Here is a 17,105-nt window from a genome sequence, read left to right on the forward strand (position 1 = left end):
ATTTATCCAGTTTTGATTAGGCAAAGCATTTGGCCATCAAATGACATGTAGTTCCCGGGAATCAATAATTCCGGAGCAACGTCCGGTAAAGCGTGGGAAGCCGCTTGTTTTGAAAGAATATCAGCTTTCAGCAAAGCTATTAGCTTTGAACTTGACATTGTGGACCCTTTTTTCATCTTATTATATAAATTGGTGACTTTAGATCGCATTGGCCATTCCAGAATTGGGTTCCTGTAGGGTTACAGATGGCCAGTTGGGTGCCTAATCCATTATTAGGATTGGTTTAGCGGATCTTTTAGATGTTTTGAACTGATATGGCCAGTTTAGTACTGATAAATAATTTGGGAACTGGTTCCAAATGTATCGGATTGTTCTACGTTTTGAACTGTTGTGATAATGCTAAGCATTATCTTGAATCCTGCGGTATGATCTGTGACCCCGTAGAAACCGTTTTCGAAATAACCAATCAAAATACATCAAAATGTAAAAAATATTACCTCCCGAACTAATTCCAAGAACTTTGATACCCATATTGCTAGGTTTTACCTCCAATTCTAGACTGGCCACCCATGACCCCACAGGAACCTACTCTGGAATGGCCAACCTGATTCATCTCATTATATGAAATAGTTCATTGTATGAATTTTTAGAGTTTTTATACCCGCATGACTGATTTTCCTGCAATACAAACGGGTCCCTACCTCACAGCGGACACTCTGTCGGAATTCCGGATTTTTGGGCCCCGTAAATCTTTTAAAGGCCAAATGGCCACATAATTCAAAACTAGATAAATTAACGAATCAAATGACACCTATTTCATCAAAATCGGTTTAAAATTGTTGATGTTATAACAATATCAATTTTGGGTACCCGGGTACCCTTGTCGCCCTGCTAAAGGTGTTTTTTTTGTCGCACACATAACGGTTATTTATATATGAATAAATAATAAAATAAAATAGAAATACCGGTGCTAATAGAAGAACCGAAGCACATATCCTGTTTTGCATTCAAATGAAAAACAGTTGCATTAATTTGAATATCTTTCACTTTTATTGCAAAAACATCTATTTATATACAGCATTCGAACTATATGCCTCGGAAAATAACCTTGAAAGTGCTAGAATTGGCTCGTCTCCTGCGAGCTCTGAAGCTACGAGCTCAATATCGATCGAAAGTGCTCTAATTAAGATTTCTTTACGGGATATTTGCTGACCGTAGATGATTGGAACAGTTGCAAACCACCTCTAAAAGACAAGATGTGTTTGAAATGTTGCATTTTTTTTTATTAAATTAGTTACTTAGTCATTACCTACATCTGACGTCACACATAAACAAATATTAAAACATCAATCAATATCAATGAATGACACACTGTGGGACTAGTTTAATCAGTAGTAACTATAAAAAACTGGTGCATCAACTGCAGGTGGGACGAAATGAACCGGTTGTCCAAAATAAGCCGGATTGCCATAAAATTCCGAAACACGATGACTTTGTCGCTGCTGATCGATCGGATATGGGTTTTGTTTTGGGAAACCAAAATATTGGTCCACTGGTGCCGGCGATGGCGGTGGAGGCGATGGGATCGGTTTCTGCGGTTGATTATGTTGAAAGAATAAATCACTATGATGAGAGTTGCCCGGGAAGGGAGGCGGCGCGGCTGGTGTGGATGTCGACGGTGTTTGGCCAGCATCCTGGAACCGGTGGATTGTAGCCGACGTTTGGAACGAAAAAGCACCAGGCTGATGGTTCATCAGCTGGGCAAATGGAATGCAATTCGAAGCAGTTTCTCCATACTGGGAGTACTCGGGTGGGGTATTAAAGCCGGTTGCTAGTTGATTAGTGAATTGCTGGGTTTGCTGCATAAACATTTTCAGCCAAGTTTGGTCGGCTGGTGGCTCGTACACATATCCTGGCTTATTGTCTGTCGTGGATTCAGTCGTCGTTGAAATTCTTAGTCTATTTGGGGTGTCAGTGACCGCTAGATCTGGCAGTGACGTGGTTTGTTCATCGATACTATTCAGTTGTTCTTCGGTGGTTGTGCTCGGAGGGGCAGTCGTGGTAGTGGTACTGGTGGTGCTGGTGGTGCTGGTGGTGCTGGTGGTGCTAGTGGTGCTGGTAGTTGGTTTATCTCCATCTGTCCAAGCCTTAGGAGTTCTTCCAGAGAGCCAGATTTGAAAGTCTTCTTCATCCAGATCGAATATATCTTGAGGACTAACTGTGTTGGCTTCGTCATCAATTGTTGGCGCTTGACCTATGATACAGGGTAGCGCGGCCACAATCGCAACAATGGTAATCTAAAAGGATTAAAACAGCGGTAATAGTATTTCTAGTAACTCGAAACCAAAATACCAACTAGTTGACACATTTTGCCCTACCGGTGCGGTGTCTATTAATCCTCTGTCGTTACTCCGGTTATCGATTGCGCCAGACTCATAGTCAGAATGCGTCACTTCTTCGTATATATACCTACCTCAAGGTCATTGCGTTATCTTTATCTGTATACGAGTGGTTTTGACATTAAAATACAAAACACGCCATGTGGGATTCTTCCGTCGCAAGTAGGAGAATTAAGGTAAATTTAAAGAAACCCTACTAAATAAGCGAATATTATTGGTCGAAAAGATACGTATTCTATATGTCAACATGGCCCTTCGGCACATAAAGTGCTGCCTAGCTACTTCCCAGAAACCTCTTTGCCCCAGTTTCACTTACGCATACAGATGTGTGCGTATTGTTAGATCTGAACCCGATTCTCCTGCACTACTGGCGTAATTCTGTGATGACCAGACAGTCGACATTTTCGCCTGCACAGTTCGGTTTCCAGGTAGCCGCATTACAGCAAAGGCCGGTTGTCTTCCTTGCTCATAGGCAACAAGACGACTGTGCTAAGTTGGTGCAGCCAGCATCCTTGAGGCAGTGCATCGCAGTCCAATTCCGAAAAGTGAAAGTACGAGCACGGTGCATCGGTATCATCACCCGGTTGGTGTTGGTAAATAAAAGGTCGATAGTCGGAACTGAAGGAAATAACGATTTAATTCTCCTTATAGAGCACCGAAACATTGCTAATAAATTGAAGCAATTGTAAGTGTTAAATACCAAAAAGGGTTCTTAAAATGATAATTAAAATTTGCTTATTCTAAATAATGTTTATACACTTAATCAAAATTTATTTACAATTATATTTGAATTTAAAACTATATTGGATTATATAAATTGTATTGAACCTATTTCTACGAACTTACCCTAACAAAAATAGTATGACGCTATTAAATACAGTTAACGCACGTGGATCGGGTCACTAGTGCTGGATACATCGGAAATCCAATCGCATTCGTCTATCTATACAGTCCACTTATAAGTCGTAGGCCGGTTCGCGAAAGTAAAGTGAACTTCGAGATCGGTAAAAAAATATTGGATTTTACAGTAAGTTTGATACAAATTTAATTAATTATTAGTAAACTAATCACTACCGGTTTAGATAAATTAATATTAATATGCCTTTGATGATCGAAAAATGAATAGCACGATTTGATGAACTTCTCAAATATTCCTTTGTCACTTGAAGTCACCTGGCTTTAGTTTACCATACCTAAAAAGGATTACAAAAGCAATAAATTTGTCATATCATATACAAACTCTAGGTAATTTATCATATTTAATAAAAACTGCAATTTCTATTTCACTTCCAATTCAGATAGTTTCCCAAAACACGTGGTTTCGAATAAGCACCCCTCCCCCCCTTTTTCCAGAATAAAAGCTACAAGAGTTAGAGAAAATTATCGGAACTGGCAAAATTTTGACAAAATTTAAACACTGAAATGGCCATTTCTTGGTTGTTTGTTGGCGGATTTCCGTTTTCTTTTCACTGGTTTTGGAAAAAATATGAATATTATTAAATTATTAATTTTTCTGTTATGAAAAAGATACGATCGGTGGAAAACACTAGTTTTTGACATACACCGAGATAACTCGAGATATCTCCGGTGTCCACTGGCTATAGCCAGTATACTGCGAATGTTCCGAAGCCCCCGAGAGAAAGGATCAAATGGGTAAAGGGGTGCGTTTCTCTTGCATTTGGAACGATCGCAGTTATACAAGTTGTTGTATTTCTGAAAGGGGGAATACGGTGGCCATTAAGAAGGGGGAGATTCAAAAACGTAAAAAAGGTTTTCTGTCGATTTATAGGGATTATCGAGAAGAAGACAGATTTACAACCCCTCACCCCTTGGGGGACAACGTAAGAGGAACTGACAAAGGGAGTAGATATATTCAAATGAAAACAGGATTTTGCTTCTTGCATTATGAGAGTTTTCGTTACAAAAACAGATGTACAAGTGACTGAGTGACAAGGAGGCTCCGAGTGAGATTGGGCAATCAGCTAGTAACTCTATAAAACTAACATTTTTATTTGCGGTTTGATAAGCAACCGCAATAAGATCAATTTTGATCGGTGCGCCATTTTGTATTGCAACACCACACTTTGTATTGCTACACCACAGTTTATAAAAGACGTGGTACAGCCAACAAGTTTGACGTAATATAAGCAACCACAATAAAGCCATTGCAAATCATTTTTAAAATTTTTGTCACCACCTCTCTCCCTTGAAAATTTGCTGGAAAAATCGGGGAGCAAAAAAATAATTTGTAGGATATATGCCATTTTTTTACGAAATCAATTGCCTGTGGGCTGCGTTATTGCGCGAATATTGAAATCCAGCTCTCTCTCTCTCTCTCTCTCTCTCTCTCTCTCTCTCTCTCTCTCTCTCTCTCTCTCTCTCTCTCTCTCTCTCTCTCTCTCTCTCTCTCTCTCTATCTCTCTCTCTCTCTCTCTCTCTCTCTATCTCTCTCTCTCTCTCCCTCTCTCTCCCTCTCTCTCTCTCTCGTCTATTTTTAGTCTCTCCTGTCTATCATCTTTGTCATCTCTCTATCTCTCTTATCCCTTTCTCTCTCTTCTCCTTGTATCTCTCCCTGTCACTTTCTTCTCTCTAAATTTCTTTTCTCTCTATCTTTATCTCTCTTTTCTCTCTATCGCTCTTTTCTCTGCATCTCTCGCTTCTCTTTATCTCTTTCTGCTACCGCCCTGTTCTATTCATCTATATTTCTTTCTCCCTCTCTCGTTCTCGTTCGCTAACTCGTTCACCACTTTTCTCACTCTCTCGTTCTCTATTTTTCTCACTTTTCATTCTTTCGCTCTTCACTTCTCTCACTTTCTCGCTCTCCACTAAAGATAACATAAATGAACAACAGATTCTGTCAAAAGTCAATTCCGGGATTTTCATTTGTATGTTCAATCCACGGAATAAAACTGTAGAAAAACATACAAGATAGTTTACTATATTTCTCACTAGCTGACCCGACAAACTTCGTATTGCCACAAATTAAACTGTGTTGTACATAAATCGTGAATCTCGGATGACCTTTGTCACAATCTCGAGTTTTGCAAGTTTCTGGGGAGTTCATGGGAGTTTTAATATACAAATTTTCCTCACAGTAAAGTAGAAAACAACTCCCCCCATTGCTTAGCCTGATAAAATAAAGCGGATAGCATTTAAATATTCGCCATCATTACAAACCATTTCGCCGAATATCATTTTGCAGAACACCAATCGGTAGACCATAACGCGGAATGTAGAATTTCGCAGAATACCATTTCGCGAAAAACCTTACACGGGATGTACCATTTCACGGAAAATCTTTTCGTAGAAAGTACCATTTCGCAGGGGTGACCCAACTAAGGAAAGTAACAGAGGTCAGTAGATCTAGGAAAATGAATAAACCTAGATAGAGGTGATCTCTTCGGGGGGCTGCCCCCCGCAGTGACCGGCGCTTCCGACGGCAGGTCGCCGGCAACACTCGCGGCCTGTGGCGCGGTCTCGCACTGAAATATTAAATATTACTATTTCTAGTTTTTGATGGTCTTGTTATTGATTAATGTTTTATGAAAGAGTCTAAAATTTCTCGCGTTCGATTAATTTTTGAGTTACGCAAAAAACTTTTGTTTTATTTGTATGAGAGTCATTATCCCCCTACCACAGGGATGAGGGGTCTCAAACCATCATTAAAAAATTCCTGCCTCCAAAACCCCCCACATACCAAATTTTGTTCCATTTGCTTGATTACTTCTCAAGTTATCAAGTATGGGAACCCCCTCCTAAAAAGTTAAGGGGTCCTAATTCATCATAGACAAAATTCATGCCTCCAAAAACACCCACATGCCAAATATGGTTCCATTTGATTAATTAATTTTCGAGTTATGACGAAATTTATATTTCATTTGTATAGGAGCCCCCCTTTCTAAAATAGGGAAAGGTTTCAATTCACCATAAAAAAATTCTTGTCTCCAAAAACACCCACATGTCAAATTTGGTTCCATTTGCTTGATTAGTTCTCGAGTTATGAGGAAATTTGTATTTCATTTGTATGGAAGCCCCCCCTCTTATAAGGGAGAGGGGGCATTATTCCCTCTTAAAGAGGGGAGGGGTCTCAATTCACCATAGAAAAAAAAAATTGCCTGCAAAAACACCCACGTGCAAAATTTGGTTTCATTTGTTTGATTAATTCTGGAGTTATGAGGAAATTTGTATTTCATTTGTATGGGAGCCCCCCCCCTCCTAAAAAGGTAAGGGGTCCTAATTCATCATAGAAAATAATCATGCCTCCAAAAACACCCACATGCCAAATATGGTTCCATTTGATTAATTAGTTTTTGAGTTATGAGGAAATTTGTATTTCATTTGTATAGGAGCCCCCCCCTTCTAAAGTGGGGAGGGATCTTAATTCACCATAGAAAAAATTCTTGTCTCTAAAAACAACCACATGTAAAGTCTAAAAGAATGTGTAAAAAATTGAAAATTTTTCGATTAATTTTCTTTTTTCATTCATCCATTTATAATCCTTTGGCGATAAAAAAAAGAAGATTTTTTGAAGATGATCTACTTCGAAATTTCCCATCATAAGCACCGAAAAGTAAACATGTTTTATAGAAACTTGAAGTACCTAGTTTAGTTCAGTAGAAACATTATCAGGTTCAAGGTTTCCTAAAACGAATTTCTGGTAGTAGAAAACTTCAATAGAAAGTTACAGTAACAGCAAAAGGCAGTAGTTTGTCTACATCATGGAACATTTTTCAGATAGGTTTTCTTATTTTTTCTGTCATTTAAGTCGTTGCAAAAACTACAGAAAATGAGGAAATTTTATTTTTATTTAGAAAAAAATCTTGTCTCTAAAAACACCCACATGTAAAATTTTGTTGCATTTGCTTGATTAATTCTCGAGTTATGTGCATAAATTTGTGTTTCATTTGTATGGGAGCCCATCCCCTCTTATTGGGAGGAGGGGTCTTTAACCCCAAAAACCCGTATATGCAAATTTTCACGCCGATCGGTTTACTAATTTTCGATTCTATAAGGATCATTCGGGCAGACAGACAGAAATCCATTTTATAGGTATAGATTTGTATGGGAGCCCCCTCCCTTAGTGGGGGGAGGGATCTCTAACCATCATAAGAACCTTCCCTGGCACCAAAAACCTCTACATGCAAATTTTCACTCCGATCGGTTCAGTAGTTTTCGATTCTATAAGGAACATAGAGCAGTCAGAAATCCATTTTTATAGGCATAGATTTGTATAGTAGCTCCCCTCCCTCTTAGTGGGGGGAGGGGTCTTTTGCCATCGAGAGATTCTTCCCTAGCCCCAAAAACCCCTACATACAAATTTTCACGCTGATCGGTTCAGTAGTTTTCGATTCTAAAAGGAACATAGGGACAGACAGACAGACAGACAGAAATCCTTTTTTATAGGTATAGATTTCTATAATCCACTGGACAAGTTTGTCAACATGAACACCTAAGTACTAAAAATTAGATCCAAGCATGGGCTCGCGATACAATTGAGGCAATTCGTTGAAGAAAAATAAATCAGTATATCGATTAAATGGCTGCATTATTCACAACATGGCGGAGTTGGTGATCCATTGCGTTGAATGAAATTCCTTCTGTGGAATTGGGACTGCCAATATGTAAGTATGAACGAAGAATGGTCTAAAGTCTCGCTGTTTTTGCACTGTTTGATAAATTCCTATCCTTGCTTCATTCATAGACTACACTTATCCAGGTGGCAGCACCTTACCTTCGTAGACGTGAATGGTGCGTGCAGTCCAATCTGTGACAGTAGATCTGGCGCATTTAGCAACTTCCAAACCAAAGTTGCTTGTAACATTTGTCGTCTTTTGACTAGTGCGTCAATCTCCAGCAACTTACAGCGACCTTCATATGGAGGCAAGTTCTGAGGGTTGCTCCGCGGTAGCTGACCCGGAGCATACCGAATATACTTGCACTGTACGCTTTCTAGATTGTTAATTCAAAGTTTTCTTGATGGCACTATACAATATTGGCGCATTCCAGCGTAGATTGAACGGTGGAACAGTAGAGGGGTTTGAAGCAGAGTGGACCATCAAATTCTCTAGCAGTTTTGAACATAAAGTCAAAGTTTCGATTAACTTTCTCGATGATTTCAGAGATATAAGGCTTTAGAGTCAGCTGGGTTCGTCAAGAGCGATTCTCAGGTCTTTCACTTCTTCTTCTCTACTGAGTTTCTTCCTTAGCACTTCGTAGTAAATCAATATTGCATGTCGACATTCAACGCTAACAAATTCCTTCCACACCAACGACTGAAAATATCTAAAAGAATTGAAGGTCTCTATTATCTGCAATACATCTGATTACTAGAAATATTTTTAAATCATCAGTAAAGAACAATCTATCTGCTCGACTTAAGAGCAAGGCCGCAAGGTCATTTATATACAAAGAGTAGAGAAGTGGTTCCACATTACTACCCTGTGGGGCGTAATCTTCCCAGAAAACACCAATCGTAACCAAGCTTTGAGAATAAATATTTTTTCATGATTCATAAAATTTGTCATTCTTTCACAAAAATTTCTACGCCCATGAAAACTTTAAAGAAAGGTTTGAAAGAATGTGTGAAAAATAGAAAATTTTTCGATTAATTTTCTTTTTCCATTCATCCATTTATAATCCTTTAGTGATAAAAAAAATATTTTTCGAAGATGATCTACTTCGAAAAATCACATCATATGAACCAAGCACCGAAAAGTTAACATGTTTTATAAAATCTTGAAGTAGTTCAGTTCAGTAGAAACATTATCAGGTTGAAGGTTTCCTAAAATGAATTCCCTGTGGTAGAATACTTCATTAGAAAGTTAAAGGGGACATAAACGACCAACAATTTTGAAAAAATCATCATTTTTTTATTTCAGATTTTGATTCTGCAATCTTTTCCGCTTATTTTGATACTAAATTTGTAATGATCCGACCACGGGAAGTGGCCGAAAAACGATCATACACATAAGCATTCCAGTGCGGCGTGGAACAACTTCGGCGAAATAAAACACCGTTCCTGAAAAACCATGATTTTTAAACTTTATGTACCTTTTTCTCAGAAACTACACAACGTATTGGAACAAAATTTTTTTTGTTTTGTAGGTAGTAGCTTGGCAAAGACTTTTATAACTTTTCAGTTTCGTAAACAAAACACACCTTAAGAAAAACGAAAAAGTAGAAAAATAGATGCCAGAAAAAACAAAATTTTGTCTTCTTTTTCTTTTTTCTCTTCATGTCGTTCATGTCCCCTTAACAGAAACAGCAAACGACAGTAGTCTGTCTAATTAATGGAAAATTTTCGGATAGGATTTCAGTTTCTTTGTCATTCAAATCGTTGAGAAAACTACGGAAAATAAGGAAATTCTATTTTTCAAAGTGTACTAAGCATGCAGGATAGGGTAGCTGATATTGGCAACAAGAAATTAAAAATTAATATTAATGAATATCTCGCTATGTTTAGTATTAATAGGCCATAAGAATAAAAGCGTTTGCTGTACTTCGCTCATAAGATTAATACGATAATAAGGGCATTACAAATATTTTAAAAAGTTTTTGTCCCTCCGGTGTTGGGCCACTGAAGGGGGGGGGGGGGGAGGTCGGAAAAAACAAAGAGAATTTTTGAATCGAGCAAAAAAATATGGATTTTAGGCATTTTTATTTTAAGTTTAAACTTGAAAACCAAAACTATTCTTGCTTTTAACATATACGTTGTTAATTTCCATGCAAAAATCTACGATAAAAGACAAAAACGAAAGAAAAAAGTTTTGGCCGTTTTTCGGAAATTCCGCTGTTTGAATTTCCATTTGTATTTCATGCTAGAAGCGTTAATTCAACTCGTACACTCATTTTTCAAGTTTTTCAGGTTGTAGAGCCCACAGAAAATTGATTTTGTAAAAAAAAATTTAACTCATATCCTACAAATTATTTTTTTGCCCCCCGATTTTTCAAGCCAATTTCCAAGGGGGGGGGGACAAAAACTTTTAAAATGATTTGCAATGGCCTAAAACTGTTTTATTTTTACGGACTACTACCTATCTTATGGTATCTTACCAAAGCTTTGTACTTATCCAAAGGATAAATGTTTCATGGATTAGTTGAAAGAACACGATTTTGTTTATCGAAGTATTGAAAGTGCATGTACAAATCAAAAACAAATGTATCCCAAACAATGAGAAAACTTTTCTGGAAGAGCAGATTATCAAAATTGCCTCAATTTTTGCAGTAACGAAACCAATCAGGAAATAAATTACTTATAGCACACTATTTTCACCATTATTTCTGAAGAAGCCATATTTTGTAACCTGCTACCTACACTCCCTGTTTTATTATAGAACAGGTTCGACCGCCAATCTATTACTGCAATCTGGAATAGGCGAACCCACAATGCATGGTGCAACAAGCGCGCACTACACATAGAGAGAAAAAATGCTGTTTGATTACTTTTCCATTCTCAACCGATCGATATATGGAGCACATGCGATCTGGATTTCTTTTTAAATAAAACTTTGCTTTTTGTAACTTTTTGGCTCACTTTTTATTCGCAGCTTTCCGATCCGAACTTCTTATCTTTCACCAACAATCAAAGTGAACAAAAGAAGCCAGAACATAGCGCCGTCGTCGGTCACCGGATCACTGCAAACGTTTTGAACATTCACACACACTGCCGGGCTTAATCACTTTCGTCGTTAATTACAGTAAGAACGGCACAAATTTTAGTTGGAGTATTAATATATCACGATTTTTTTCCTGGTTTTGAAGCATAATAAGACAGTCAGTATTTTAACGCAGAATGCTTCCCGTTTTTCGAGGTCCTTTCTGAGGTTTGTTGCATTTTTCTACCAGTGTCCATGTCCATAATGCAAAGCTGGAGCATACGCATAGGATGGCAGTGCGTGGTAAGCCGTCTTGATTATCGGCGTTGATACGACGGTATGCTTAACGGTTGGCGCATAGATGGGTTCAACGTATTTGGCCGCGCTGTGCACGACGGTCGAGCTTTGATGAGAAACGGCCGTCGGAATGTGTTTAACAACGGTTCCCACGTGGGCAACGGCAGGTTCTGCGATGACACTTTTTTCGTAGTAGATTTCCGGCTTAGCGATCAGCGCCGGTGCGTGATATGCGTAGGGCTCATAACTGTATCCTGGACGGGCTGCTGCGAGCGTCAAAAGAGTCGACAACACCACCTGGAAGATAGCCAAAGTTCAGAACTGCATTTTTATGGAAAGAATGTTATGGTTTGTTCTTACCAATTTGAACATTTTGAACAGAAGGTCGATTGTTGAATTTAAACCAAGAGGTCTGTGTTGAAGAACGTATGGATTAAACTATGATCTTAGCTGAGTCAGCTAGCTTCTTTTATACCCCGGACACACGGCTATTGTGCGGCTATTGGGCTCCACTTAGTTATTCATATAGAGCTACCAGCAGTGCTGGCAAGGGTAAAAGCACGCTACCAGAAGCTTTTCAGAAGGGGTTAACTTTTTACAATGGTGGTGATGCAGATGTAAGGCACATACCGCATGCAACACCGCACCGGCACCGTCATCCGCAGCAGCACAGAGGTCCAGGGTTGCAAGAAAGTGTAGGTTGCTGGTATGCTGTCGACACTCAGAACCGTCCAGGCGGTCACAAACGATCTCGGTCGGTTTGGGGGTGGTACGCCGTAAGGAATACGAGTGAGAGCCCCTAGAAGCTCTATGTATTATTAACCGATGGTCGGCGTTCGCACGTTCGTGAGCGAGAGGTGCTGAAGGGCTCGCGTGGCGCAATATCGGCTTAGATGTTTGGTCGATGGTAAATTATATTTTGTCTCTTCGATCTTAACGAATCGTATTTGTCAACAGCGTTTAATGGGAATGAGCGCCAATGGGAGCGAAACTTGAGCATACCAGTTATGTTTTGAAATTTTGTGATTTAATAGTGCTTTGATGTGCTTTATTTGAGGTGAATTGTAATCGTTTAACATAAGTACCTGGAACAAACTGTAGAAATTGGACAGAAGTTATTCGTTATTTGCATGAGCTGAACAAAAGTTTTGACAGAATAGAAAAAGACATTTCTATTGCGTTTTTATCAAAAACGTTATCTTGAGAGCCGTTGTCTATTAGGTACCGATGAAATTAAAATGTTTTCAGTATATTTTTTAACACGCTTACTCATAATCATTAGCTATATTACACTGAAGCAGCGTTTTATATGCGTTCTTTATGTGAATTTCGATATTTACATGGATTTTTTACGAAAATTTTGAAATTTTCGCGTATTTGTACTCAAGGTTCGAAATTTGTTCGGTTCATTAATGCGAAATTTACGCGGTTTTTATGCGGTTTTGATTTACACGGAATGGTGGGGTACCGACTCTTCAAAATTTTATGGCCTGGGGTTATGGCCTGAAAACTAGCAAGTTAACGTAAGATTGCAGATATTTCTTTCGCAATAATTTACTTATCAAAGAAATAACTACCAATTAGGATAAAAACTCCAGAATTCTGAGTTGTTCCATGAAGACTTTTTTACATTGATTTTTATAGAAAAGGCGGAAAATGTATACCATAGCCATACCCATACGTGAACTTCCAGTTGGATTAGAGAATAAACTTAAAAATGGACATGGCATTAGAATTCCAATTTGGAATTGAGTTTCGACCTTGAGCTTGGATTGGAAGATTTTTCAAAAATGGACTCAAAATTGTACTAAAAATTGCACTTCAAAATGCACTTTAAATTAGGCTTAAAGTTATACCTTTAAATAGGAATTAAAATAGACTTGAAATACAACTTTATGTCAGACAGAAAATAAATTAGAAATTGAACATTGAATGAGTCGGGATATCGATTCATATTGTACTTAAATTGGACCAGACATCGCAAACAGACTTGATATTAGGCTTAAAATTGGCCTTGTAATCAAAGTTGAAATTCAAATTGAATTCAACTTGAAATTAGACTTAATATCGGACATCAAATTGGACTTGAAAAAAAAAGCAAAACCTTGGGGCTTAAACGTATTTCCAAGGCTTGACCTTTCTTTATCGATAGGCTTCGCAGTCGGTTATTAGAGTACAGGACAATTACGGAGCTTGTGCAACAGTGCAACTGACTCTATCTAGCAAGAACGTCCAGGCGAGATTCGAACATACGACGACTGGCTTGTTAGACCACCATCGTACCTCGAAGCTAACTGGGCGGTAAATTGGGCTTGAAGTTAAATCTGAAAATCGAAATAAAATTTGACTTAAAATTGCACTTGTAATATGGCATGAAATTCTTATATTAGACATAAAATTGGACTTGAAATCAAAGATGAAATTGGAGATAAATAAGACTTGAAATTGTTCTTAAAAGGGGATATTAAACTGGGCTTAAAATTTTACTTTTTAGGTTTGAAATTGGAGTGACAAACTTCGTATTGCCACAAATTAAACTGTGTTGTACATAAATCATGAATTTCGGATGATCTTTGTCACAATCTTGAGTTTTGCAAGTTTCTGAGGAGTTCAACCTTAGATGATTCATTTTGGCAGTTACGTAACTATGAAAGCATCCCATGTAACCAATAAGCATCACCAATGCTATTCAAATGCTAGCCAACAAGCATTTAAGTCCCCTTAAATCCTATTTTGGCAAAATATATAGCTTCTTTACTGCTAACCTTCTTATAGTGCTGACAATGCTAATTTGCAACTATTTACCGACACGAAGAATTAGAAAAGAATTTTGGATGCCAATTTACAACACCTATGCAGTCAAAAAGCTAATATACAATAACGTGCAGTATAAAATGACAGATATGCTGATTTACTGCTTATGTTAATGCTTATTGGTTATCTGGGATGGGTAGTTTAAAATACAAATTTGCAATTTTTCCTCACAGTAAAGTAGAAAACAACTCCCCTCATTGCTTAGCCAGAAAACGGATAGCAATATTCGCCGTGATTGTTCAAAATTTCGCCGAAAAGCATTTCGCAAAAAACCTTAAGCGGAATGTACCATTTCACGGAAAACTTTTTCGTGGAAAGTACCCTCCTAAAATTCTTGCTTCCAGAAACCCCCACATACCAAATTTGGTTCCATTTGCTTGATTATTTCTCGAGACAAGCGGAAATTTGTATTTCATTTGTATAAAAGCGGGGAGAGGGGTCATGATTCCCTTTCTAAAGAGGAGAGGGGTCTCAATTCACCATAGAAAAAATTCTTGCCTCCAAAAACACCCACATGCCAAATTTGGTTCCAATTGCTTGATTAACGGGTGGCAACTAAAATTTTGGAATTTTTTCGCGGCACTTATGCTCAACAACAAACGAGCTCAGAGAGAAATGAGAGTATGTAAGTGTTAGCTCTTTCTCTCCTCTTTTTGTTAATATTTTTCGTTTTGGTGACGCTTGCCCAGTTTTGCTAAAAATGGCATCGAAACAAGAAACATTGCGGGAGCGCGTTGTCCACTTCTACGAACTGCAACAGACATTTCGGCAAAAAGTATACGGTACAACATTTAAAAAGCAAATTTGTTGTGGCTTCGACTGTTTACCATATCCTAAGATGCCCAACAACTATTCGCAAGCAAGGTAGTGGAAGACCAGCCAAAATTGTGGACGCAGAAGGACGTCGTTCTCTTTCTCGTTTCTTCAACAACAAGCCCTCTGGTTTGGCTATCAATTAAGATGCACCAGACGAATGTTAGAAGAAAATGCTGATCCAGTTTTTTCAAAAACAACATGCAGATGGACAATACGTGTTTTGGCCGGATAGAGCATCATCGCATTACGCCAAAAAACACAATCGTTCCTGAATCGTTCTGTCTCAGTGCGCCCAATCGAAGAAGATTTCTTAGAGATTTTGAGTTCCTTGGTGTACAAAAATAACTGGAGAGCCACGAATTGCAAACAGTTGATTGGTAGCATCAAGAGATGCATTCGCAAAGTTGACATGACGGCCGTACAACGCTCCTGTATCGACGCCAAACAAAAGCTTCCCTGAACAGTCGATTACGGACCGTTTTCAAATGTATACTAATTTTTTTTCAACAATGGATAATGTATCTTTAATTTCGGTAAATCAGATCTTCTTCATGTATGGTTGTCTTTTTTCGACAGCTTGAGAAAAAAAATCCAAAATTTTAGTTGCCACCCGTTAGTTCTCTAGTTAAGCAGAAATTTGTGTTTCATTTGTATGGGAGCCCCCTCTCTTAGGGAGGGGAAGGGCTCTAAATATCATAAGAACCTTCCCTGGCCCCAAAAACCGCTGCATGCAAATTTTCACGCCGATCGGTTTAACAGTTTTCGATTCTAAAGGGTGACAACTAACATTTTGGATTTTTTTCTCAAGCTGTCAAAAAAAGACAAAGATACATGAAGAAGATCTGATTTATCGAAATTAAAGATACATTATCCATTGTCGAGATGGATGAAAAATTGATGAAATGGGTATAAAATGGAGAGATTTACCTGGAAAGAGCGTCAAACATAGCTCTGGTTCTCCCAAGCTCCCACCTGGCGCCTCCACGCAGATCTAAGTCAAATGATGACGGTCGATGGCCTTACCCGGAAATGCTTCATGTGAAATTTTAGTTGTCACCCGTTATAAGGAACATACCGATAGACAGAAATCCATTTTTATAGGTAATGATTCCAGGTATTATAGAAGTTAAAGAAACTCAAACAACTAGTTACCTAAAAGATCACATCAAAGCAAAGCCATGGGTTTATACCGTCTTTAGACATTACCCTTCTTTATCGATAGACTTCGCAGCCGGCTGTTAGAGTACAGGAAAATTACGGGGCCAGTGCAACAATCCTACTGACTCTAACTAGCAAGCACCGTCTAGCCGAGATTCGAACATACGACGACTGGCTTGTTAGGCCAGCATCGTACCTCGAAGCTAGGCTGGGCGGTATTATAAGATCACATAATGGCTACAATATCTTTTTATGGGCTAACGACAGAACAGATTTTTTCGGTAACGTGCGATAATGGGGCTAATATGCTGGCTGCCGTTCGTCATCTGCAAAAAGATTACGAGCAACATTTTACACATGTGATGTGACAGCGCAGATGACGAAGTCCAAGACACAATCGACCAACCTAGTGCTGGAAGGTGCATGGGTTGAATGTGTTGTGGGTTCGAATCCGGTTATAATCTCAGATTATAGCTTGGTTCGGCCCATGCACCTTCGAGCATTGGACAAAAGTTAGGAGTCACAACAACTTGTTAAACGTACCTACCAATAACCCTCCATCCCCTCAACTTTCCACTCTTTTCCATCCATTTTCAAAACAAAACTTTTCATTACTTTTTCCTACCGTATCTTCATCAATTGTAGAACCACCGCTTCAAATAAAAAAATTAATGTATGTTTGACCGCATTTCAAGGTTTGGTCTAGGTTTCATAGGACCGGAGCCTTCCACCGAGCTGAGAATCGCGGCTAACATGCTGACAGACGAACAGCGTCACACGCAGTACCTTGTAAGTCGCAAGGGTCTGCATAGTGTCGTCGTCCCGCCAATAAACACAAAGTTAGACTAAACTTTTCAGTCGGTGGTTTCTACAGATGGTGGAGGAAGAGTTACAGTTTGTGTCTAAAAATAGTCCAACCCATGCCGCTGCACGGGTACCAATGAGCCACATGCCCTGGCGGGTGTTGTGGGTTCAAATCCGGTTATAATCTCAGATTATAGCTTGGTTCGACCCATGCACTTTCCAG

At 38.7% G+C, this 17,105-nt stretch overlaps 1 protein-coding gene across 1 annotated transcript; it reads right to left on the reverse strand.

Moving 5' to 3' along the window:
• Positions 1-10,923: 10,923 nt before the first annotated feature.
• Positions 10,924-11,712, reverse strand: LOC128737251 (retinin-like). Its single transcript, XM_053831856.1, has 2 exons — positions 11,651-11,712; positions 10,924-11,587 (listed from the first exon to the last, which is right to left on the reverse strand). Exons 1-2 carry the CDS (start codon positions 11,660-11,662, stop codon positions 11,237-11,239), a joined length of 363 nt encoding a protein of 120 aa, XP_053687831.1. The 5' UTR covers positions 11,663-11,712; the 3' UTR covers positions 10,924-11,236.
• Between the last annotated feature and the right edge of the window lie 5,393 nt (positions 11,713-17,105).

This window comes from Sabethes cyaneus, chromosome 2, assembly GCF_943734655.1.
Source record: "Sabethes cyaneus chromosome 2, idSabCyanKW18_F2, whole genome shotgun sequence".
Classification (NCBI taxonomy): domain Eukaryota; kingdom Metazoa; phylum Arthropoda; class Insecta; order Diptera; family Culicidae; genus Sabethes; species Sabethes cyaneus.